Here is a 27,075-nt window from a genome sequence, read left to right as displayed (position 1 = left end):
GGCCTACATATAATGTTCCATTTAGTTAAACGATACTTTCTCTTATTCTCATCGCTCTGCCAAAAGAAACGAGATCTGTAGAAGTCAAGCCTTTTTCTTACCCCTTTAGGTATTTCAAGGAATGACAACATAAACATTGGTAAGCTTGTTAACACCGCGTTAACAAGTACCAGACGATCCCCGTATGACAACATCTTTCCTTTCCAGCAACCAAGTTTACCATCAAAACGGCTTTCAACTAGGTGCCATTCGGCGTTCCGCAATTTCCTATAATGAATTGGAACTCCTAAATATTTAAATGGAAGAGAACCAGATTCACATCCGAAGATCTGTTTGTATTGTTCTTCCACCTCCTTGGCCTTCCCAAAACAAAAAATCTCACTCTTATGAAAGTTTATTTTGAGGCCCGACAATTGTTCAAAAATACAGAGGATGAGTTTCATATTAACCGCTTTTGCAAGGTCGTGTTCCATAAATAAAATCGTATCATCTGCATATTGCAAAATTGAGAGGCCCCCGTCCACTAAGTGAGGTATTAGCCCCCCAATCTGGTCATCTTCCTTTGCCCTCGCAATAAGAATGGCCAACATGTCCGCAACAATATTAAACAACATTGGGGACAATGGGTCTCCCTGTCTGAGACCCTTTTTCGTTTGAAAATAATGACCGATGTCATCATTAACCCGAATACCGACACTTCCTCCCTGAACAAATTGCATAATCCATTTACACCACTGTTGTGTAAATCCTTTCATACGCAAGGCTTGTTGGAGAAAAGGCCATTTCACTTTATCATACGCCTTCTCAAAATCAATTTTACACCTCATATGATGGAGTAAGATACAATGGTCGACCTTCATATAGCAAAAGGTTGTGTCATACATTTTGTTTGCCAAACAAAGCGATTGATGGGGAAAATAGCCTATATGGACAAGTCTCTTCCGTACAGAACTTATATTGGTGATAATTCAGGTGCAATCCCCGGAGTTGATCCCGAATGCATTTCGATCGAAAGCAACCCAAATGAAGAGACCGTAACAAAAAATTGTGAGATTAACCCAAGCTACTGTAGAAAAATACGTCAAGCAATTTGCAAATTATGATACACAACCAATCCAAAGTATCAACGAACTCTACTGTTGATTATTCCGATACAACAGTCAATGAGCTATATACACTAGTAGTCCCACAACTTGTCATGGATGTGCAAATTAGTCCCACAAGTTGTAAAATGGGGTGTGGCAGTCCCACAACTTGTTTAGGCTGTGCAAAACTAGTCTAAATGAATTTGGTATTGACACGTGGCGATGTTTTTTTACGAAAACAACCCTATATAATTGTCCTAACAAATATGGCCTCAATAATGATTTACTGATGTGGGCCCACCTTCCAGGCCGATATGAAGATTAAAATAGGAAGTGTGTGTACATTTCGATAAAACTGTGGGATGCGTGCGGCAGTTTCCATTGAAAATCCAATCAAATTTGGGGAGGCAAAACGTCGAGCAGCTTTCGAGCGGGGAGCAACCTAACAGATTGAAAAAGATGATCTTGGGATAGAAAGAAAAGGGCCGGGGATGTGGGAGGAGAATATGAAGCGCATGGTTACCAGAGCGTAGAACGGTGGCAGACATGAATGCCCACTGAAAATCCATCGCAACACGGGTAGCCTTTTATAGATTGAGTAGGCGGCGAGTCAGTTCAATCTAACAGTTACTTCTGTATTTAGAAGGCAGTGATGGCGATGAATGCTGGGCAGTGGGAGCGTGCGGCAGTTTGAGGAGCATTACTTGTAAGAGCTATATACACTAGTAGTCCCACAACTTGTCATGGATGTGCAAATTAGTCCCACAGGTTGTAAAATGGGGCGTGGTAGTCACACGACTTGTTTAGGACGTGCAAAACTAGTCCAAATGAATCTGGTACTGACATGTGGCGATGTCTATTTAAAAAAAACAACCATATATAATTTTTCCTAACTCGTATGGCCTCAATGACAAATTACTGACGTGGGCCCACTTTCCAGGCGGAGATGAAAATCAAAATAGGAAAATAGAAAAGGAGCGTCTGCAGGTACTCGACCCCAAGTCCAACTAGCTACAGAACACAACAGCAAACCACGGCAGGCTACTCTGTTTGATGTCTTCAGATGATCGCTTATCATATTTAACCGTGTGTAATCTTTCCAAACCGAGACAAATGTACTTTGTTTGTGTAATAAATTTGTGCGTGCTGATTACTTTTGAAATATCCGAAAGGGTATTACATTTGGTGAGTAGCAGAAATTGACCATTTTGTTCCTGAATTTTTAGATGGAATTCGTGCATAAAATGAAAAAAAAAAATATTCTATTTCGATTTAGAAGAAAAAAAACAAATCTATGGCTGTGTAAGGGAATTAAAAAGCTCTAATTTTATTTCAAAGTTCTTCTTTTTTGTGTAGACTAAACTAGATGTCGATATGTAGTTGTGTATTATTTTCCCGTATTTGTTGAAGCACAGGGATAACATTCACTATTTTTTTTAAGCAAGAGAACTGATACTCAAGTACAAATAGAAGTTTTCGGTAGACGTGTTATTTTGGCGAGGCAAAATACTCACGGCCGGACTCCCTGTGAGGAAGAAGAGAATGATCGTGTTCACGCGGTATGTCAGGATTGAGACGGGCACCCGCACCGCGGCGCAACAATAACGAAAGTTAGAGTGGAGAAGACGAACTTTAGTACGCATAAGCCATTTATGAGATATATCTCGTCAAACAATGTATTAGACTTGGATAGATTGTAATTTTAAAAGCTAGGCCATCTACAATTCTTTTTGATACTACATGCTTACTGGGTAGACATGGGCGTGGATGGTGCTACTGCCTTAGCAATCCGCAGTGCGTCTGCTGTTACTGAAAAGCTACGGGGTCTATGCTAACAGCAGAAATGAAATACCTTACGGATGTTTCAGAATTAATCAGGACGCCTTGTTATGTTACCCAAAAAACGTACTGTACTTACTTTGAAAAGACGAAACTAGGTTAATTAAGACAAGTGATCCAGCGAAAACATTAAAGATTGTATTTTCCTACACACGTCTTCTACGCCGTCCCCGCACAGGCCGTCGCTATTTCTTTTCCCTCTCGTCCTCTGCTACGCCGGCTGAACAGAAGAGCCGCGGCCCCTTCGATTCCTGCCGACGTCGACCATCTCCAGCACCAGAAGAGGACGAGCGAGGTAGCAATTGTTGGATGGGCAGCAGATGCCCGGCGGCGTGGGAGGTGGAGGTCCTGGCGACGCCGCCTCTAGCCCTTCCCCGCTGCCTCTGCCTCATCTTAGGGCGGCGGGCACGGAGTTCATATCCACCGGCGACTCGCATTTTTCCCAGAAGCGGCCGGTGGCCGTGAAATGAGGAACGAGGAGAAGCTGGACCGGCCGAAGATAGAGATTGACGGCTGTATCGTGGATTGGGCTGTGTTGGTGGGTGGGGATTTGATCCAAATCGAGACGAATGAAGGTGCTAGCTAGGTTCTCTGCAGTACGGGTGGGTTTCAGCAGGAGGACCTCCTCGTCCTCACCGGCGGCGAGGCGGCTGGCGAAGGGCGCAGCAGAACAGCGCAAGGTCACAGGCCTTCTTCGCTTGATTGGCTGTTTGAACAAGAAATCGAGCAGCTCCACGACTTTCTGCCTGCGGGAGGCTGCGGTGGCCGGGCAGGTAGGCGCTCCCTCTTCTCTTCTTTCTCATGGATTCCCTTCACCTCAGTGCTCACTGATTTATTATCACCATACAATATTATACCAATCCCTCCAATCTTATGTTCTTTTGAATTTGTGGTCTTAAAGTAGAGATTATTCAGCATACTTTAGAGTACTTTTACCACCGAAAGAATTAAGAACATGATCAGTGTTTGAATCGATTGGCGTAACCAATCGCTGCATAGACATCGTTACAAGTTAAGCTTTCTGAATTGTGTTACTTGACTGAAACTGAACTTTTCTTGTTCCTAGAACATTTATTTGCATTGTTAATTGACTACCACATCTGATTTTGGAATGTTCCATTGTTCCATGAGACTGATCGTATTTTTTAACCTTCCTGTAGGTTCTTTTGCAGCACTTGCTTTCACAGTGCTGAAACTTCCTCCGGATTGTGCAATTGGAACAAAATCATGCAGCTCCTCTTTAATCCAAGACCTGTTCTGGTAAGTAATATGGCAAATTCTGAGTTTTATCACATAGGCGTATCAGATTTTCCTTTCCAGTAGTGGATTAAACCATCTTTTGTGTGGCTATAATTGCTCGTTTTGATATTTCAATGATTTCTTATTTATTCTATTTTTTATGATAATGCTTAGCATATTGCTAAACTCATGAGCCGATGTATCATATGGAAACTTTGGTGGCTATTTTCATAATTTAAATATAAATTACTTTATTCTCTTATCCATGTCGTGTATGACCTTTCATGTTGGTTAATCTTTATTTTCAAGTTTTTTGGCCAGTAATATTGCATTCTCTATCCATGGCAACTATTTATCCTTGTTGATGTAGCATTAGTATTTCAGTAGGCTCATACCCTGTATCCATCTTATTTGCAGGTGTACTCATCTCATCTGGTACAATAGGCTCATACCCTGTATCCATCTTATTTGTAGGTGTACTCATCTCATCTGGTACAACACCTGCTAAATTCATTCTGGTTATGCTCTTGATTCAGAATATGCATATTAGATTGATCTTTCTGTTCTTTACTTTGATTACTGCAGATTCGGGTGATAAGGCAAGCTGGTTTTTTTAGCAGCATGAGGAGAAAACAGCGTGTACATTGTTCTTCAGATATTCAGCATTTAACTATTTGCAGTTAAGCTTGCAAAAGGCTTCTATCATTTTATCTTGATGATCAACCAAGAACCGAGAAGCTAGGCATGTCTGCAGAAACATAAATTTCATGCTATTATTTTATTTCTCCATATTTATCGCATTCATGATTCAGAGGTTGTTCTAGCAAGTCCTACAGTGCATCGATTTTAAGAAAGCAAAGTTATGTGATGCAGAGAATTATGTTTTAAAGTTGTTCATTAATTCAGCTACTTTTTATTACCCGCTTTACAGATATATTTCACCGACTGGTCTAAGTAGGTTTTATGTCATGCTTGTTAAGATTTTGATTCCCAGATGCTTGAGTATTACTTTTTTTTACAAATTAGCGGACTGAGATCCATGGAGACCATGTTTTGAGAGTTAAGAATTTAAACTTTCATGCGAAATTCTTTCCTAGCCTCACCTAGAAAGATGTATTTTCTTAAGTATTGCAGTGGTAAAGCGAGTAAGCAGATTAGTGTGATATACAACTTCAGTTTTGTAATGCATACACGAGCATGTTGTAAAATATCTTGTTAGTAATCTTGTTGTCTGGTGGTTAACTGTGACATTTCGGGAGGACGTGTATTTATTTTTTCTTGATAAAATTATGCAAGTAGAGCACCTCCTGGTATCTGGGATCCTATTCAGCTTATCTTGATTTCCTTTTAATCTCTAATCTCCCTATGAATAGAGAGCTCTGCTAGCCCGACTTGTCATGCCGTGAGAGAAATTAGTTTGGATCGAGAGTTGATGTTGGGGTTTTGTTGCATCTTCTCAATTTGGCTCGGGTTATGTGTCACATGGCCTACCTAAAAGTTGTGCACTTGCCCTTTTAGTTAGTTCGTGTAATGCCTCGGTACGCTCCATTGCGGTGATTCTTGCGGCGCTGCAGTCTGGAGGACTTGGAGTGGCACCGCTGCTCGTGCGAGCAAGCTGGTCGCTCCATCCTCGGCATTTCTCCGGCCGATTCTCTGCTTGGGATTGTTTTTTCTTCTCTGGTTTTCTGCAGTTTGTTTTTGCTTCCTGCGCCTATTATCTTGGGATGTGATGATGTTCTATTGTTTCATGCTTTCGTGGTTCTTGGACAGTGGATGGGGCGAGGCCGGGGTTTGTGTTTGCTTGCCCAATGCAGTGTGATGTTTGTTTCGGGGCTACAGTGGCTGAAAGATTTGTGTATTAGCGCTGAGGGGCAGCCATGCAGGTGTCTCTTTCGATGGCTGAAAGTTATTTTGTTGGAATTTTAACAAATTGGGTGATTGATTTATTTGTTGTATAATTTTATGCTACATCTGCACTCCATGCTTGCTGCTCTCCTGCACGCCAGCCGGCTATCCCGGTGCTTCGAATTCCAGGTCAACCCCACTCTACTCTATTCTTTGTTTACAATGTCATGAGAATTCCACAATTTCAGGTGAGATATTAGTTGTATATTTTTTATGCGTTAGTGCATAAGGGTAGGCTTTTGTTATTTTGGTTGAGCTGAACACCGAAACTGCGTGTAAGCTGTAAATAACTAAATATTTGATGTATCAAAAAGGCCAAAAAGAGAAGTGCTTTCATGACAGGTAAAATACAGTCATCTTTCTGTCTGAATCCTTGTTGTCAAGTGAAACAAATGACAGTTTTCAGACTACGAGTAAATAGATAGTCAGTCACAATCTTATTTGTGACACGGCAGATCTTCCACTTGTTCACACAGTAGAGTCACCAGACTAATGCGATTGTCTAATACTACTAATTTTTAGCCTTAGAGTTGCATCCCTGCAAAAAATAATGTCTTGATATTGCAAAAAATGCAGGTTCTTGTGCTCAACGATAACCGAGAGCCGACTCTGTAGGTTACTAATTTACTATTTGCTTTTTTTAGTTGGGAACCTTCAGATGACTGTTATTTACTCAAGTATCCGAGAGTCGTCAAGGATCAAAATACTGTATAGGTGGAACAACCAACGAGAATCGTCTCCTTCTTTAACTAGCTACTGGAGAGAGCTTGTTGTTCAGTCTTAGCTATCAGCTGAGATGTCAATTGCTACAAACTGACTTATAATTAATCTATGTTTTGTTGTCTCTGACATCGAAGATGACTGCTATACACTTACAAATAATGGTTTTTTTTTAAGCAAACTCCTGGATGTGTTAACTGGAAATCACGAGATTACAAGAAGTATCCAGAAGTAGCACAGCTGTTCCCAACTTTACAGAAAAGACCCTGGAAAAAACAAAAATTACAACCGAGCCCCTCAGGCCTTCTCTGCACAGACAACTCCGCCGCCGCTCGATCCGCCGCCGTCGCGCCACCGGAGATGAAAGCGAAGACGACCGAAGCCGCAGCTGTGTCGCCGGAACGGACCTGTAGAGGTAACCACCTCGTTTGAATCGCCGCAGTGGCCACCCGCTGCGAACGACGGGATCTAGGAACAGTGATGTCGCCATCGGGGGGGGGGGGGGGGGGCGACGCCCCGATTCGGTCCGGCGGTCAGGCCGCAGCCGCCGGCCAAGGCCAGCCTGCAGACTTGCAAGAAAACTTCAAGGAACAGCAGAAGAGAAGCTCCTACTCCATCTCCTCCGCTCCACAACGACGTCGGAGCACACGCCGTCCAGATCAAAACTCCCGAGTAGATGGCCTCCATACTCCGCCACCACGACGGCCCCACGGATCCATCTAGAAGAAGCTGGAACTCGCCGCAAGAAAACTTCAAGGAACAGCAGAAGAGAAGCTCCTACTCCATCTCCTCCGCTCCACAACGACGTCGGAGCACACGCCGTCCAGATCAAAACTCGAGCACCAGATCGAGTAGATGGCCTCCATACTCCGCCACCACGACGGCCCCACGGATCCATCTAGAAGAAGCTGGAACTCGCCGAACCCCGAGCTTATTACGGAGACACCGGCCTCGCTCCTCCAGCTTGCTGCAGCACCTCGCCACCACCGCCAGAGAGGAAGAAGCCGTAGACCACCAGGTGCCGCTCGGATGCGCCAGCGGAGAGCTCCAAACCGGCATTAAGCCAAACGCAATCAAGGCAAAACCTAGATCTAAACCTGTACAAGGGAGGCCAGCCACCTAGTCCATCCTCACACCGAGCGACAACGTCGCCGGAGCGAAAGAGGAAGAGGGGCGGCAGCAAGGCGAGGAAGTCGACTCTCAAAACACTGTAGAGGAGAGAGCGGTGGGAGAGCGTCACCTTACAGCTAACTAGTAAATTGCCCGTGTGTTGCAACGGGGCACACATACTCTAATTTATTAGACACAAATTGTGTCTAACATATACTTACCCTTCGCTCGTCATACACAATGACTGAAAAAATACAAGTAAAAACTTAATGGCCGTATCTTCTTTCATCAAATAAAATTTGTATATTTTATATATTGTCTACCCTTGCATACTGATACGCAAGATTGTTTAGAAACCAGCAGAGCTAAATTTAAGTTGCCAATTGCTATAGGCTCATATTATGTTCAAATACGCACCGACTATCAGAAATTGCTTGTGTATTGATATGCAAGGTTGCCTAGAAACGACCAGAAATGAATTTAAATTGGCAATAAAGTGTGGACTCATATCATGTTCATATAGGCACCGAAGTACCAGAAATTGATGGATCTTGACACCAAAGCTCACAAAAAGATTATCTTGATTGACATGTATTCGTAACTTACAGAATTCCATAGATCTTGTTAACAATACATAGATATTGTTTACAATTTACTCTCTTTGATGCAACGATCTGATGATGTAGGCAGAGTTACCCATGTATAGCATTAGCTCGTGGAGACGTCTTTAATGTCCACCTTTCATGATCTATGGTGCACGGTTCTAACATAGTCCCCTGATCGAAGAGGTTCAACTATTTATAGAACAACTCCGAAAGGTGTGGTTCAAATGTTCCAAATACGTTGTAGGATCCCATCTGTACAGAAAGGACACCACCATCCAACATCAGGGTTATGAAAAATTACCAAAGCAAATGAGAATATTTTAGAACGCAAATTTAAATGTAGATAAAAAAATTAGAACAAGTTTTCCGAAAGAATGGACAACAAACTACATGTATATTGTTACATCAACATAGAAAGTTAAATGCACACAACCATAGATGTACACAGAAGCTAAGTGTGGGTTCACAACAAAATTTTCCTATATGTAAGCATCAATCATTTAACTATTGCTTCTTGCTAACATCCAGACCGAATAAGCTGAAGTTTACAAGTAACAAAAGACTAAGAAATATGCTTAAGAGTTCAATGTAACGATACATCAAACGAGAATATATTATCTGCTGTACATATGAGTATTAGAGGAAAAAGTAAAAACAGGTAGAAATACATCGGCAACTATGATGATTAACAATACAAAATAATGCACATGTATACACTTCCCTTCTCCTTGTTAAAACAGCATCGTTTGTGCTTGGTGCTTGGCTAAGAGGACAATGAGCTCCACCACGAGTGGTGTGAGAGGATCAGAGGAAGGGAGGAGGCCATCACCTTGCTCGGCGTCCAAAGTGGCAGAGGGAGGCCAGCCCCTCTCCTCTACTCCTCATACTAAGATTGCTCCTTGCTGACACCTGCAATGTTTACAGCATATAAAGCTATGAGTTGCATGTACAAACTATGTATGTTGTAGTTCAGAAATGAACAAATTCAGAAAATATGGGATCTAGACAGAAACAAACGTCCCATCCAATACACACATTTAAGATGATACAAATATTATACAACATGAGGGATAGATCAAATAGTCTTATGACTCCATTTAATTTCCAACTATGAACAAAGAGTAAAATGACCCTGCTTCTTGTACATTGCAGCTGATTCCTACAAGGATCTTAGCTCAGCCAAAAGGATAAGGGTAGAATTACATATAGCTAATAACAACTGAATATTTCTTCCCCTATGAGTGTGATGAATGAGAATGTCTAAAAAAATGGTCAGACTGTACTATCGACTAATCGGAATGAATCATTGTCAGCAGTTGAACCACTAAAGAAGATCAATTATTGCTTCTTCACGGCTCTGCAGAGAATGTGAAGCTCTGGTGGGTTGTAGCATCACCATATATCAACCGTTACTTTAAATAACCTATACCAATAAAACATGGAGTATCATGGGTTTCAGGGAGGGTTCTGCTATTGACAAAACCATGGTCTGCTGTAGTAGTTTGGCAAATTAATTCAGATCCTACCAGATGTGCGACCTATGTGACCCTAACCATGGTGGTAGCATTCGACTTACAAAAGCTGCCACTATTGTATGCATGAATACAGGGGTTGGAAGAGAGAGATACCAACCAAGAGGGAACTGCCATGAGCTGCTTGATAGCAAGGGAGAGAACAACCAGTAGCAAACTTCGACGCCTCGATTCATACAACTAATGCAGATGTCACACATTCTACATGGATAGATCTAAGTAGAAAGAAAAATGACAGCATAGGATTGTTCTTACGAGAGTGTTATTGCATACTAAAGCAAATCGTAGCATCTTATTCGGTTCCATGATAATTAACAAAATATAGCAGACCAAAAACATAAATGCTTGATTAAGAAAATCTCTCAGTCGAGTACTTTGATTAAGTGCACATCCCATAATGATCTGATAATTCAACTTGATTACTACAATGAGGAACACATCATAAGTGTAGGTACCATGAAGATATAGAGCAGAAACCTTACTTCCTCTGTCCTTAGAACCAGCAGGCATGTGGTCCAATTTCTGCCGTTGTTGCTCCTGCCCCTCCATACCACTGGTGATCTTGCAGTGGGAATGACAGACTTATTACAGAGAGAAACTGAGAAAGTTAAGTCATTGGGGGGGGGGGGGGGGGGGGAGAGAATTACAATCAGAAAGATAGAAACTATGACATAGTGGCATTTGTACTTGTACTACATTATTTACAGGAATTTTAGTACTAAGATTTCAATGAACATATAGATTTTGCAAATGAATGGATAATACATCATTTGCTACAAGAATGTCTCCTGAAAACTAACACAAAGGGGAGAGTGGTGGTTTAATTGTATGTATATATGCACCACGTAGCCTACATCAGTGCAGGAATCATATAACTTTTTCTATGGTTGAATTGCTATGGTATAAACAACCGAATATAAAGTCCAAGTTAGAAAATATTTACAGCGCAATTATTTCGAATTTTCAAGAATGGGGCATGTCCCTGGAATGAACTCTAGGGTACATAGCAGAGTAAGAATCACGAGCGGGTACAGACGAGCGTACCTTGTACTCCGCAGGGATGAACGGGAGTCCGGCCTCCTGCACCGACGACGGCCCGTCCATGGCCTTATTAAGAAGGTCATCCATCTTGAGCGGTATGTCAGCCATGGACTCAGCACCATCCGCCATCCGGCAGCCCATCAAAGCGCAGCTGCGGCAGGGACACAAGTGGAGGCAAGAAGAAAGGTGCGGTGGCACGGGCAGGAGCCTGACGAGGTTCCGCGCCGTGGAGATGAAGGCTCATCTCACTTTTGCTATAGAAGGCGGATCCCATCCTTGGGAGGAGGATCCAGTCACGCGCGCGGTGGAATTGCCTCTACTCATAGAGGCGTCACCGCGTGCTGCTCAGCGCGGTTCGAGGCTTACGGCCGCTGGTCGTCGGCAACGGGGTAGGCAGGTAGCATGTGGGCTCAGAAGGCCCATCTGGGCGGGCCGGCGCCAAGGGATCTCGGCGACAGATCCGTCTTCAACCCTACCCGACGGTCGACGGCGGCCAGGGATGCCCCGACCACGATTCCAATCCTCACGGCATGCATGCCGGTGCTAAGTCGCCATGGGAGGCAAGCCGCGCCGCCCTCCATTCCCACACGGACAAAACATGTGGGCGCCGCCGCGGGGACTGGCCGCTGCAGATCCTCGACATGCTCCCCCGCTCCTATGTGAATCTCCGCCACGCCATGGCCCGACCTCGCACCGCCCGCGTGACGCCACCCCTCCGCGCAAAGGGGACCTATCTGGGCTCGCAGACCACGCCCGCCGCCTTCAACGGCCAGTCCCTGTCGCCAGCGCCGGCGGCAGCGGCGGCCAGGGAAGCTCAGGGGAGGCGCGGCTCCGGATTCTCTAACCTGCAGTAGACAAGGTAGAGGCGAACAGTACCTCTGCCTTGTGCTCATTTTGTACCGTTGGATCTAGATCTGATGGTTTGAAACAGTGCTACAGTAGTACGTAAACAGTGTCAGTGAACAGGGGAACGCTACAGTGGTTATCGCTACAGTACTGTATGTACAGTGTTCCGTGCGATCTGGTCCCTTCGATTATGATCTGATGGCTCCATCAACAAGTTAGAGAACTGTAGCACCGTGACCTGCCTTTTGCAAGTTAGACAATCCGCGCCGCAGGGGAGGGGGTCGCTGGCGGCTAGGGCTGGGAGGGAGGAGGAAATGACGGCAGGGGCTCGGGGGCGGACGCGATGGGCGACGGGGGCCCCACGCGTGGAACGATAGTTATTAGCGATGTTGGACGAATGATGGCAGAATTTCATCCCACTACGTACGTACGAACTGCCATATATATAATAGTAAGAGCATCTCCACTCGTCCCCCCGACGAGGCCCCCGAGCGACGTTTTTTCCATCCGGACGGCGAAATTCGGCCCAGTCGCGCCCCCGGTTCCTCGTTTTCGTCCGGATTTGGCCCTTAATCCATCCGGCGAGCCCACGCCACCCCCGGCCCCCCGGGGCGCGCTCGGGGACTCCGGACGAAAGATTTTGGCGCGAAACGGCGTGTGGACCCGCGTAGTCGGCGACTGGAAAACCAAATCCTGTCGATTTTCCCTCCAATTTGCTTGCATATCCCCATTCCCTCCAATTTGCTTGCATATCCCCATTCTCTCCCGCCGAAATCCCCCAATCTCCTCGTCTTCCAGCTCCAGTTCCTGGCGGCGTCTTCTCGTCCACCACCACTCTCCTCCTCGACTTCTCGTCCACCACAATGCCGCCGAAGGCGCCGGCGAGGAAAATGCGGGCGAAGAAGACGAAGCCGCCTGAAAGGACACGGATGTCGCCTAGAGGGGGGGGGGTGAATAGGCGATTTAAAACTTTTACGAGATGGGCTTAACAAATGCGGAATAAAACTAGCGTTTACTTTGTCAAGCCCAAAGTCTATATACTATGGTTCACCTATGTGCACCAACAACTTATTCTAAGCAAGAGTTCACCTATGTGCACAAACAACTTATGCTAAGCAATACAAGCAAGTATGTGATAGCAAGATATATATAACTTCAAGCACGATGGCTATCACAAGGTAAAGTGCATAAGTAAAGAGCTCGGGTATAGAGATAACCGAGGCACGCGGGAGACGATGATTTATCCCGGAGTTCACACTCTTGCGAGTGCTAATCTCCGGTGGAGAGGTGCGGTTGCTTAGTGCTCCCGAACGCCACAAGAGGCTCACCTTGAGGTGTGGTTGCTCGATGCACACCAACGCCACAAAGGCCTCACCTCAAGATGCGGTACTCACACCACACACCGAATGCCACGAAGGCGCCTCACCTAAATCTCCGGTGACCCTCGCCACAAAGGCCTAGGTCACGGTTCCACTAAGGGATTTCCTTCGAGGCGGAAACCGGGCCTTACACAAAGATTGGGGCACACATCCACAACTTAATTGGAGGCTCCCAACAAATCGCCACAAAGGCCTAGAATCCGTCTAGGGTTCCAAGAACCCAAGAGTAACAACTTCCTTGTTTTCACCACCACGAATCACCGTGGAGAACTCAAACCGATGCACCAAATGCAATGGCAAGAACACCACAAAGATGCTCAAGTCCTTCACTCTCAAATTCCAACAAAGCTACTAAAGCTATTGGGGGAATAAGAGAGGAAGAACAATATAAGAAGAGGAACACAAAATTTCTCTCCAAGATCTAGATCTAGAGATTCCCTCACAAAGAGGGGAATTTGATTGGTGCAAATATAGATCTAGACCACCTCTCTCTTTTCCTCAAATTTGAGCAAGAATCATGGAGGGATTGGGGGAGAGGAGAAGCTCTCAAGATGCAACAATGGTGGAGAGCCAAAGGTTGAAGAAGGAGTACCAAGGTGAGAGAGAAGGGGGGATTAAAAGGAGACCCAAAAAAATCTGCCCGTTGGGGCTGCCTCCATTTGGGGCCTAGAGTACACGGCCAGCTAGGGGCGGTACTACCGCCCGTGAGGGTCGCGCGCGAGGGTTGGAGGAGCGGCCGGGAGGGGAGGCGGAGCCTCGGCCGAGGTACCGCCGAACCTCCCAACGCCTGGAACAAAGCTGTGGCATATGGCCATTTTCCGGTACCACGGAGACGGTACCTCGGCGGTACTACCGCTCAGCCCAAACTCCTCCTTTTTGGCAAACTTAGAAAAAGCATAACTTGAGTATCCAGGACTCGATTTTGATGATCTTGGACTCGTTTCAAGCTAGTAACAAGCTCTACAAGATCATGCGGGAACCATCATAGTCCAAAGAAAGGAGTATAGAAACAAATGATGAAAGGTTTGACCTATCTAAGAAAGACATACCGGTAAAACCTCCAACCTCGAAAATGCAACAAGTTGCCCAAGCAAAAACCATTCTTGATGAACTAGAGCTTGTCATGAGAATACGCACAAGCTCTAAAACATCACATGGATAAGATCCAAATAAAAACCAAGAAAGATGATGCAAGGATGCAAAGGTTTGAGCTCTCTCCGAACGATATGATCGAGTTACTCACTCGAGAGCCCTCTTGATAGTACGGCAACTAAACTATAAACCGGTCTCCAACTACACTATGAGACCGGTGAGAAAGAAACCCTATCAAGAGCAAACCTTAATCTTGCGCATTCCACTTGAGCTCGATGATGACGATCTTGACCGCAACAAGATGGAACGCCTTTCTTGCTTGTGCTTGCTAGACGAAGTCTTGTAGATTGCTCCCCCATAAACCACCATGGGAGAGCTTCTTCTTCGGCGCAACTTCACATATCCATGATCACCATATGGATGACAAGAGTCAATCAAAGGATCTCTTCGAGATGGCTCATCTTGAACTTGCACTTCAATTCTTCATTCTTTATCATGTTGATGTCTTGAAGTAACTTGAGGGCACACTTCATCTTCATCTTCAAGACATACTTGACACTTGATATACTTCATCAATTTCTTCTTATAACAACCTTGAAGCCAACATATGGTTCAAGCATTGCCTATGGACAACTCCTACAAATATAACTCAATGCAAACATTAGTCCATAGGGATTGTCATTAATTACCAAAACCACACATGGGGGCTCCATGCACTTTCAATCTCCCCCATTTTGGTAATTGATGACAATCTCTTTGAGAGGGTTTATATAAGGAATTTAAGTAACAAATAAGTTGAATATATAGAGCAAACTCCCCCATAATATATGCATGTGTGAATGATCTTGACTTTCATTGCATATATTGGCATTCAAAGCCAAGTGGAGTTTCCTCTAAATATTCAACTATGCAAAGCAACAAGATGCAATGCAATAAAGGCACATGCTTAAGCACAAAGCAAAGACATAACCAAATTACCTTAAACCCTCCAAACTTCTCCCCCATTGGCACCAATTGCCGAAATGGGTGAAAAATTTAGAAGGCCAATATAGTGAGAGTTCCTCCATAGCGTGTGCATTTCTCATAATTTGAGTGGAATCAAATGCACATATCCAATGACGAATATTCGGAAGGAATCACACTATAGATAGGATCAAAGATTGCAAAAAGATAACAAAGTCAAGAAGCTTCAACAAATGAAGCAAGCAACCAAATGAACCACAAGGAAGATACCAAAAGAAAGATAGATATTATGATAAGATCAAGAAGATTGCTCTAAATAATATGAGGAAGCTCCCCAAGGTTTGTGCACAAAACTAGACAATTTGCATTGGAGTATAAAGTGCACAAACATGGAATCATCACTCCCATAATATCATTCAAAAACAAAAGATACCAAGTGAATCAAACTCTAATGATCACCACAAGATAGTGCTCTAAATCAAATGAGGAAGCTCCCCAAGGTACATGCATAAATTAAAATGTTGTATTTGAATACAATATGCATAACATGGAATCCTCACTCCCTCATTTAAAACACGAACATTTGTAATAGATCATAGATAGAAAAATAAGCTTAATACTTGCAACAAACAAATAGTTGAGCAACAAGTAAGAGGCAACCATAATAAAAGGCTCAATTTTATCTTATTGTACATTCATGAACTTCAACCACAAACACATCAAAGATATCACAAATATCAACAAGGGAAAGAAGATAGTTGAGATACTTTGAGAGGAGCAACAAGTATCACAAAGAAAGACTACCACAACAAATAACTCAATTTGCACTTTCATCTATATTGCACATGCGTGAGCCTTGAGGAATTGATATGCAATAAAATTGCTAGATAGGCATAGTTGGGATGGATGAATCATGAGCATGATTTAGTATACTTCCCAACAAATGCATTCATCTCAAATTACTCACATTCACAATAAAGAGGTTTCATTAAGACTATTGCAAAAAGCACAATATTTGCAAATCAAGAGATTCATGCCAAGATGCAACCATAAGGTTTGATACAAGAAAAGTATGCATGAGAAGATACTTGTTACCACGATAGCATTGGTGTGGATGTAGTAGATATGTGTTCGTTGACCATCCTAGCTTGCCTCAAGTTACCATTGAGTCACCACTTCTTTCCAAGAGTGAGACAAGCATCCAATGCATATCCATTGTACCTAACACAAAGGTAAGTACAAAATGGTCCCCAAACTAATTGGGTCCGAAGTAGTTAGACACACTACAACATATAGGACAAACTCCACAATTCTATGTGCATATAGATATGAAATTGAATTTCGTGCACATCTTAATCAAATTAGGATTTGATGGAGTTTACCGTATATATTGGATCAAAGAAAGTAACCCATGCCATAAGATATACATATATTAAATATGCATGCATAATACTTTCAAGAACCAAAGAAAGATACAATTTGGACAAAACACCAAATAAATCAAGAGACAAAGGTTGTCCAAATTATATCAACGAATCAAATCAACACAAGATTGACTCCAAAGAATTATCTCATTATAAGAAGCTAATTAAACATAAACACAAAGGAATGAGATAACCAACTCCCAAGAGAGCAAGGTTCCAACAAATAAACCAAACCCTCGACACTTTTTATGATGGCACAAAGTACCAAAAAGAAAATTTTATGTCTCCCAAAACAATTTTTTTGATAAAGATCAAGAGATGTTAAGCATTCTAACAAATATAGAAGAGCTCCCCCAAGATTAGTGCATTATCTAGGATTTTTCATATGAAGACAAAATGCACAAAACTAGGATCATCACGCTACCTATATATACTAAAATGCTAAGAAAGTTGAATAGACAAATTAGATCCATAAGATGCAAGGAAGACATATGGGAGTCAAAGCAAAACAAACTCATGGCAATAAATAAGGCAATTTGAACACAAGAGCCAATGTAAATATGATCAATAAAAATCTACCTCATAATAGATTACCAATTGTCCTAGGACAAGAGGTATTTAGGAAATATTTCCCGGTGGTAGTTTGTAAGTATACGAAAAGATCATATTTACAACGAATAAAGCACATGGTAAAAGATAAGAGTTAACCATAATGCAAAGATAGTTTCTTGATAGCTTCAATTAGTCAAACCAACATGCAAAGCAATTAATAGTATTCATACCAACATGCAAAGCAATTAATAGTATTCATACCAACATGCAAAGCAATTAATAGTATGACTTGAAGCACATGGTTTTCCAAAAATGTATTGAGGGACACGTTGTGAAAAACCATGCCAAGAAAAACTTTCACAAATAAGATCCACAAAGATATTAGCAATGAAGCCATTTAAGCAAATTGGAGCCTGTTTGAGCCAACATGCCACATAGGAGAGAGATAATTTACGGTCTCAATTCTATGTGACACAACCTCAAATGTTCACATTTTCTAGGCTTGTAATATGCACAAAACTTATTACTCCCCCATAATGTGATAAGGAATTTATTTTCACAAGAGGCAAATAAGATCCAACTAGAGATATTAATGGACATTAGAATTTGAATTTCTCATGAAGATGACATACCACATAGAGACTAGATAATCTTGCAAAAACAATTCTAAGTGATATTCCTCATGTACACACATTGTTAGGATCATGAAATTCCCAAAGAAATATCACTCCCCCAAAATGGGATAGTCCATTAATCGCTCATAAGAGCCATATAAGATACAACGAGATGCAATGTGGCTCCAACACAAACACAAATACATGGTGTGCAAACCAACATACATAGACTTGATTTCTCAAGAAAAGCAAGTAGGAAGCACAACATATACAAACACATGTTAGGAACAAAAACTAACACATGCAAAGGGGCGAGTAACTTTCAATATAAATGAGTTGAGCACATGTTACCGCAAGGAGGAACATTGAATATATGATAGAAGCAAGATAACCAAAAGACTTGGCTTGATATAATATAAATGATGAAGATCCCTTAATTCTTCATTATGTAGCCAAGTCTCCAATGTCCTCCAACAAGCACCTATTGATCAAGTTTTGGATTGTTGGTCCCCAACTAAGTTGGGTCCTAAGAGGTTAGTCACAATAGGCTTGGCAACCCAAATGGTTCTTTTCTTGACACCACTTTGAGCACCAACATATTTGGCAAACACATTGCCACCCTCATCCTTACGAAGAGAATAAACATCATCAATGGTGATAGAGTTGGATGAGGTACCAATAGTGCAAAAGGAGGAGATGTGGCCCTTCTCACGGCATATGTAGCAAGTTCTTTTCTTCTCCTTCTTCTCACTAGATTTCTCCACAATGGGAGCATTGGCTTGATTCTTCTTGGGAAGTGGCATTTCTTCAACTTGAGGTTGAATATGAGTTTGAGCTTGAGGCCGCTTCCCTTTTTGCTTCTTCTTCAAAGGGCAAGATCTAACATGATGCCCTTCAATTTTGCACTTGAAGCAAACAATCTTGGCCGGGTCTTTGACTTGTAATTGGCCCTTCTTAATCTTGTTGTTCTTGTTGTTGGATTTGAATCCAAGTCCACTCTTGTCATTGGGGGATTGTTGCACACTCAACATCTTGTCAAGTTTGCATTTCCCATCATGACACTTTACCAAGTCGTTCTTCAAGGAAGTGACTTGGGCCTTGAGATCTTTGATTTCCTCTACATGGTTAGTAACAACACAAGTACTAGAGGAAGTAGAACCTTCATTGTTAGAGCAACAAGGCAAGGAAGATAATTCATCACAAGATTTAGCAATATTATGAGTGGATGAATTACTAGGACTAGCACATGGCAATATAACATTTTGAGTAGTAGTGCTAGTACCCACATGAGGATCACAAGGTGTTGCCTTAGATATTATAGCCTCATGAGCTAACTTTAGCCTATCATGAGAGGCTAGAAGATCCTCATAGGAGCTAGAAAGCTTTCCATGATTTTCTTCCAATTTCCCATAATTGCTAGTTAGCAATTTAAGTTGAGCCCTTAGCTCAACATTCTCCTTCAAGATAGATGCTTCACAAGAAGTCGAGTTAGTAGCACAAGCATCATCACAAGACATATTAAGAAGAGAGGGTAACATAGCATGCTCTTTTAAATAGGAGGCTTGAAGTTGCTCATGGGACTTGGTGAGGATAGAGTGTTCGCTCTCCAAGACCTTGTGGGCCTTGTCTAGATCATCTAGATCCTTAACAAGTTTATCATGACCAACACCAACTTTGGAATTTTCCTTTTTAAGCATTTTTACTTGAGCTTTAGCATGGTCTCTTTCCTTAGTGAGTTTAGAAACTATTTCATTTTGAGACACTTCAAGGGTTTGAAGTTGTTCCTCAAGAGAGGCAACGGTCTCTTGTTCTTCTTCAAGATCATTCTTTAAAGATGCTACATCATCGGCATACTCTCGTTCAAGAGCACCCTTTTTATCAATGGTGTTCTCATGCATCCAAATAAGTTTTTGGCTCTCAATAGCGGTAGTCAAGATTTCAAAGAAGTGAGAGCTAGCAATTTTATCTTTGTAAAGAACCTTGAATACACTCTCACCTTTATCGCGTAGAGAGACAACCCAATCCTCTTCTTCATATTCATCCTCATTCTTATCACCACGAGACATATTAGGTTCCATGGTAGGAGGTACCGTGGAACCCTTGGCCATAAGGCATATATGAGGATCGTGAAATAAAGATGAAGAGTTACTTGAGGCTCCTTTCAAGATCTTGTCTTGACCAATAGAATCTTTGGTTTCCTCTACATAGTTAGACACACAACAACTAGAGGAAATAGAAGCATTTTTATCATGGCCACAAGACAATGCAAGCATATCATCATTAGATTTTTTCAAGCAACTTACACATGATATGCAAGGACTATCAACACAAGCATGTAAATCATTTCTATTGCTAGATGTGTTTAAGTCCAAAGATGAAGCATTGCAATGAGATAGAGATGAAGAATCATCAATAGTACGCTCAATATCAACATTGCAATTTTCATCACCACTCACCATATCATTACCTTGTGTCTTACCACACTTTGGTGAAGTGGATGAAGATGAGAACTCATCACGACCGGAAGTGGAAGCAATACAATCATCCTCAATAATATTGGACACATCATATTTATCTTGAAGCTTTGTCCATAATTCATGAGCGCTCCCAAAAGGCATGATTGAAGAAGTAACTACATTGCTCACAACAATGGAAAACACATGAGAAGCAAGAGCATCGAGGCAAGAGTTTTTCTCCTCCTCAAGAGATAAATTTTGAGGATCCTTAGGAGAAGAAAAACCCATGCCAAGAAATCGCTCCATGTCCGGAGACATACGCCGCAAAATATTAAGCACATAAATTTTCCATAGATCATAATTTGTGCCATCAAATATAACCAAGTTATTGTGCGCTAATCCCCTAACCGACATCTTTACTCTCAAGGCGGTGAAGCCTAAGAATGAGAGACCTTGCTCTGATACCAATTGAAAGGACACGGATGTCGCCTAGAGGGGGGGGTGAATAGGCGATTTAAAACTTTTACGAGATGGGCTTAACAAATGCGGAATAAAACTAGCGTTTACTTTGTCAAGCCCAAAGTCTATATACTATGGTTCACCTATGTGCACCAACAACTTATTCTAAGCAAGAGTTCACCTATGTGCACAAACAACTTATGCTAAGCAATACAAGCAAGTATGTGATAGCAAGATATATATAACTTCAAGCACGATGGCTATCACAAGGTAAAGTGCATAAGTAAAGAGCTCGGGTATAGAGATAACCGAGGCACGCGGGAGACGATGATTTATCCCGGAGTTCACACTCTTGCGAGTGCTAATCTCCGGTGGAGAGGTGCGGTTGCTTAGTGCTCCCGAACGCCACAAGAGGCTCACCTTGAGGTGTGGTTGCTCGATGCACACCAACGCCACAAAGGCCTCACCTCAAGATGCGGTACTCACACCACACACCGAACGCCACGAAGGCGCCTCACCTAAATCTCCGGTGACCCTCGCCACAAAGGCCTAGGTCACGGTTCCACTAAGGGATTTCCTTCGAGGCGGAAACCGGGCCTTACACAAAGATTGGGGCACACATCCACAACTTAATTGGAGGCTCCCAACAAATCGCCACAAAGGCCTAGAATCCGTCTAGGGTTCCAAGAACCCAAGAGTAACAACTTCCTTGTTTTCACCACCACGAATCACCGTGGAGAACTCAAACCGATGCACCAAATGCAATGGCAAGAACACCACAAAGATGCTCAAGTCCTTCACTCTCAAATTCCAACAAAGCTACTAAAGCTATTGGGGGAATAAGAGAGGAAGAACAATATAAGAAGAGGAACACAAAATTTCTCTCCAAGATCTAGATCTAGAGATTCCCTCACAAAGAGGGGAATTTGATTGGTGCAAATATAGATCTAGACCACCTCTCTCTTTTCCTCAAATTTGAGCAAGAATCATGGAGGGATTGGGGGAGAGGAGAAGCTCTCAAGATGCAACAATGGTGGAGAGCCAAAGGTTGAAGAAGGAGTACCAAGGTGAGAGAGAAGGGGGGATTAAAAGGAGACCCAAAAAAATCTGCCCGTTGGGGCTGCCTCCATTTGGGGCCGGTAGTACCGGCCAGCTAGGGGCGGTACTACCGCCCGTGAGGGCTGCGCGCGAGGGTTGGAGGAGCAGGCCGGGAGGGGGAGGCCGGAGCCTCCGGCCGAGGTACCGGCCGAACCTCCCAACGCCCTGGAACAAAACTGTGGCATATGGCCATTTTCCGGTACCACGGACGGTACCTCGGGCGGTACTACCGCTCAGCCCAAACTCCTCCTTTTTGGCAAACTTAGAAAAAGCATAACTTGAGTATCCGGACTCCGATTTTGATGATCTTGGACTCGTTTCGAAGCTAGTAACAAGCTCTACAAGATCATGCAGGGAACCATCATAGTCCAGCAAAGGAGTATAGAAACAAATGATGAAAGGTTTGACCTATCTAAGAAAGACATACCGGTAAAACCTCCAACCTCGAAAATGCAACAAGTTGCCCAAGCAAAAACCATTCTTGATGAACTAGAGCTTGTCATGAGAATACGCACAAGCTCTAAAACATCACATGGATAAGATCCAAATAAAAACCAAGAAAGATGATGCAAGGATGCAAAGGTTTGAGCTCTCTCCGAACGATATGATCGAGTTACTCACTCGAGAGCCCTCTTGATAGTACGGCAACTAAACTATAAACCGGTCTCCAACTACACTATGAGACCGGTGAGAAAGAAACCCTATCAAGAGCAAACCTTAATCTTGCGCATTCCACTTGAGCTCGATGATGACGATCTTGACCGCAACAAGATGGAACGCCTTTCTTGCTTGTGCTTGCTAGACGAAGTCTTGTAGATTGCTCCCCCATAAACCACCATGGGAGAGCTTCTTCTTCGGCGCAACTTCACATATCCATGATCACCATATGGATGACAAGAGTCAATCAAAGGATCTCTTCGAGATGGCTCATCTTGAACTTGCACTTCAATTCTTCATTCTTTATCATGTTGATGTCTTGAAGTAACTTGAGGGCACACTTCATCTTCATCTTCAAGACATACTTGACACTTGATATACTTCATCAATTTCTTCTTATAACAACCTTGAAGCCAACATATGGTTCAAGCATTGCCTATGGACAACTCCTACAAATATAACTCAATGCAAACATTAGTCCATAGGGATTGTCATTAATTACCAAAACCACACATGGGGGCTCCATGCACTTTCACCGCCGGGCATGTCGAACGCCGAGTGGGCGGCGGACGAGAAACGGCGCGAGGTGGAAACAAGCGCCAGGGCGGAGAGGGTGAAAAGAGCCGCCGCCAAGAGGTCGGCGGAGGCGGCCCAGGACGAACAAGCGAGGCTGATCAGCATGGCCTATAGCGGCGGCATGTTCCCCGGCCAATGGCCGACGCAAGGTACAACAAGTTCCCCGTCTTCCTTCTCGCCTTCGCTGTACTCGCCGTCGCCGACTGCCGTGTTCCAAGAGGGCGCCTACGTCCAACCGTACAAGCCCACACCGTCGCCGCCCGAGCTTGACGTCGGCGGCGGCGGCCTGTTCGAGGGCACCTCGCCGGCCCTGCGACGAGGGCCGCTCACGTTCAGTGCGATGGCGGCGCCGAACGAAGAGGAGATCCACGAGATGATCACCTCCGGCTCCACCGCCGCCGCTGCGAGCCCGGGGTTCTTCATGACCGCCGCCGCTGCGTGCCCGGGGTTCTTCACGCAAGAGGAGACGAGGGCGACGGCAGCTGTGGCGGCGCGCAACGAGCATCGGGAGGATGTTGCCGACGGAAGCCAAGCCGTCGAAGAAGAAGGCGAGGAAGAAGAAGAGCCAATCGAAGCCGCCGCCAACCCGTCGAAGGGGAAGAAGAAGAGGAAGAAGGACTCGCCGCCGCCGAACCGCGTATCAAATGGACGGCAGAAGGACGAGGAGTGCCTCGCCGAAGCTTGGATGACCGTGTCCACGACCGGCATACTCGGGGCAAATCAGTCGTTCGACACATACGGGGTTCGCGTGAGGCAGGCGTACGAGGAACGCAAGCTCGTCGATCCCTACTTCAACAAGACGAACATGAACGTGTACCGGGAGACAAGGCAATGGCCACCCATTGGGGGATCATGCGAGACGGCGTGCGGCAAGAAATGGCACGGCGTACGGGGAGGAGATCGACAAACGGCCGATCGGCGGCCACGACTTGGAGCAAAGGGTATGCTCCGCCGGCCCTACACCACCGAGGTACATCGTCGTTAGGCGACCCGTATCGCCGTGCTCTTTTTCCCAGTGCGCCGAGCTTTGGACATGTACACGGACGACACCGGCCTGCGGTTCAAGTTCCTCAACGTCTACGCCCGCCTCGAGAAGTGCGAGAAGTGGAAGGAAGTTCGCACGTCCCTCTCGAAAAGCAAGACCGAGCAAGGTACAACCCCGACGCTCCGCCGGCTTGCGCGGCGGAAGGGCGCCCGAGCTCGGCGAGAAGAAGCGAGAAGAGCTCAAACGGACGGACAATCCCGCCGACGGGATGCGGGCGTCGATCGACAAGTGCCGGGCCGACTTGAGATCGCACGCCGACGGGAGGAACGACAAGTTCGACGGCAGGTGGCGGGAGATGCTCGCCAACCAAGGCGCCGGATCGCCTGGCGAAGACGACGGTGGCGGCGAAGAAGAGGAACACAGACTTGGCGTTCCTCATGGGCGGCGGCGACATGGAACTGATGGACGAGGAGACGAGGAATTGGTACCAGGGCCACCGCAACGACATCCTCCGAGCCACTACGTCGTCTCCGCCGGCTCCTACCTCGTCTACCTCACCATCTACCTCGTCGACTGCGGCTGCTTCGACGTCCACTGCCGCTGCTTCATCGTCGCCCGCCGCAGCCGCTTCGGCCACGGCGTGTGAGGAAACTGGTCCGTCGGACACCGCCGTGCCGGCCGGGACTGCCGACGAGCCTGTCTCCGTGTAATTTCCCTCCGATCGCCGATCTGTGGCTGATCCTTTTGCTCCTTTTGCCGATCAACTGGCCGTACTTGTAGCGCGGGACGGCGATTTGTTTGAATTTAAACTCTATCCGCCGAACTCCGGGTGGACGACTGGAAATATGGTACTCCCCACGCCTTAATTTCGTCCAATCCGGCGGTAGTTTCGTCCGGATTTGGGCGTGTGGAGCGCCAACGAGTGGGGATGCTCTAACAATACAGGTTGCTACTTAACCCATAAAAAAAGGGGGGAAATATGTGTCCACCGGCAGCCATGGCCATCTACTCAGGCTTTGCTTGTTGGAGCAACAGGCTATCTCGCAGTCGCTGTATGAGAGCGTGAGATCGTCTTGTACGACATGGAAAAAAACATTACGAGTAATCAATGTACTAATCTATCGGCGCGCGCGTGTTCTACATTATGGAGCAGGTGTCCGCCGGCTCCGGCCGCGAGCACGGGTACACGTACCCGTAACCGTACCCGTCGGCGGCAGCAACAGAGTGGTGCTGCTCGCAGACCGGATTTTCACGCAGCAAGAGCAAGGAATAGGAGAAAGGGGAGAATGCGGCGGGTGTACTCACCGGCGTTCAGCAGCAGGTTGAGCTCGAGATCGTCGGGGTCCCGCAATTCGTGCTCCTTCCTGAATCGGGCGTCGGACTGGGGGGCGGCGGCGGATCCGGCTACCCTGACACCGGATCCGGCTTCCCGCCGCCGAAAAGGGCAAGAGGGCGACGAGGTGAGGGGGCAAAGGCGGCGCCCGGCGCGAGGGGACGGAGGGACCGTCATGTCCCCCAGGGACACGAAGAAAAGGGACGTCACAGTGCAGAGATAAGCTTGAACTTACCGCACGTTCCGTGGATTTTACCCTCCCAGTGCACAGATCACGACGTAACATGGTCGGTCCAGATAACAGGTGTATCTGTGCCCGGGCACCAAAACGACCCTCCCGTGGACTTCCTTCCCTTGATCTGGAAAACCAAACGTGGATATATACTTCATTCAAATTAGCAGCATGCATGATGTCAAATGCCCAAGTAATGGAGGCAGCTCGCCAGTATCGCTGACGCTTAAACGTTTTTCTATGCGTGAGGATGTCAAGAACAATGATAATTAAGTGATCCGGAGTAAAATACATAGTTGACAATTTCGCATTAGAGGCCACGTTAACTGCACGCAGCCGGCAATCATACGTACAAAAAGGAACTTTTCAACTCTTATCGGAATCCAGAGCGTGCACCTGCAGAAAAACTGGAGCCAGGATTTATGAAAGAGTCAACTCGTTGTTTACATGTATACTACTGGCATTGCGACCTAACCTAGCTACTTGCATTGTAACCTAATCTGGCTCCCAGGTTGACCACGTTGCCACTTGCATTCCTTGTTTTGACAAAATTCGCCATGTCAATTATATTAGAAATGACAATAGGTCATATCATGAGATGACAAAGTGCTTGTATCAACTATCCTTATGACATCACTGTCCAACTCCAGCGGAAGTTGATTCAGATGATTTGATTAATTACTCTTCGCATCTGAAACAGAACCCCAGGAAAAACTCGCCGTGAACGACGGTGGCGATTCAACGACGAAGGATGGTGCAAGTACTAATATACTTACCTCCTCCATTCCAATTTGTTCAAAAGTGCAAGCACCACATGAAAATTCATTTGCCTCTTTTGAATAGTTTGAAGCCATGAAAAGCTACCCTCCACCTTGGAGGTGTATTTTGAAAAGGAAAATGCTTTGTTATTTCTGTTACACAGAAATCTAGCTAGTGACACCAATTTCATGTCATGTAAACATGTTTCACTGGAGTAGTTCTTGGTCAGACATTGTTTTAACAAAACAAAGTGTGTCGTTTATTTTAAAATGAATGGAGTACTATAATCTTATTACTTTGCTTAAGAGAGACAATAATATGTTAGTCGTTGGTATGTGTGATATGGTCATACTATTCCTCAATGTCGTAAAAGGAAACATTTGTCTCTCCATTGAGGAGTTTGTATAAATGTACAAGGATAATGGCTTACAACGCATACAGACTTCATCGTGTCTTGCCATGTTGCCACCCACACCATAGTTGCTCTTAGCTAGGATACCATGATGGTCAAGTAGTTGCCGTTCACTATTGTCCGAAAAGAGGAACACACATTGATCAACCGGGATGCCTCACG

At 44.7% G+C, this 27,075-nt stretch overlaps 1 protein-coding gene and 1 long non-coding RNA gene across 10 annotated transcripts; one reads left to right on the top strand and one right to left on the bottom strand.

Annotated features, from left to right (window-relative positions):
* Positions 1-3,086: 3,086 nt before the first annotated feature.
* On the top strand, positions 3,087-5,405 carry LOC127314864 (uncharacterized). Its single transcript, XR_007859995.1, has 4 exons — positions 3,087-3,697; positions 4,085-4,184; positions 4,581-4,655; positions 4,749-5,405. It is a non-coding gene; the product is annotated as an uncharacterized lncRNA (long non-coding RNA).
* A 3,057-nt stretch (positions 5,406-8,462) lies between these two features.
* Positions 8,463-25,720, bottom strand: LOC127314861 (uncharacterized). Of its 9 annotated transcripts, none has more exons than XR_007859992.2 (4): positions 25,483-25,720; positions 10,518-10,616; positions 9,333-9,412; positions 8,463-8,755 (listed from the first exon to the last, which is right to left on the bottom strand). XR_007859992.2 is itself a non-coding variant. In XM_051345390.2 (4 exons), exons 1-4 carry the CDS (start codon positions 25,685-25,687, stop codon positions 8,689-8,691), a joined length of 456 nt encoding a protein of 151 aa, XP_051201350.1. In that variant the 5' UTR covers positions 25,688-25,720; the 3' UTR covers positions 8,463-8,688. The 9 variants fall into 9 exon arrangements, 5 of the variants coding, with proteins under 5 accessions (XP_051201350.1, XP_051201351.1, XP_051201352.1 ...); XM_051345390.2 differs by having other exon boundaries at positions 10,513-10,616; XM_051345391.2 differs by having other exon boundaries at positions 10,518-10,588.
* Between the last annotated feature and the right edge of the window lie 1,355 nt (positions 25,721-27,075).

This window comes from Lolium perenne, chromosome 7, assembly GCF_019359855.2.
Source record: "Lolium perenne isolate Kyuss_39 chromosome 7, Kyuss_2.0, whole genome shotgun sequence".
Classification (NCBI taxonomy): Eukaryota; Viridiplantae; Streptophyta; class Magnoliopsida; order Poales; family Poaceae; genus Lolium; species Lolium perenne.
The sequence above is the reverse complement of the archived record's forward strand: the minus strand, read 5'-3'. Positions and strand labels throughout refer to the sequence as shown.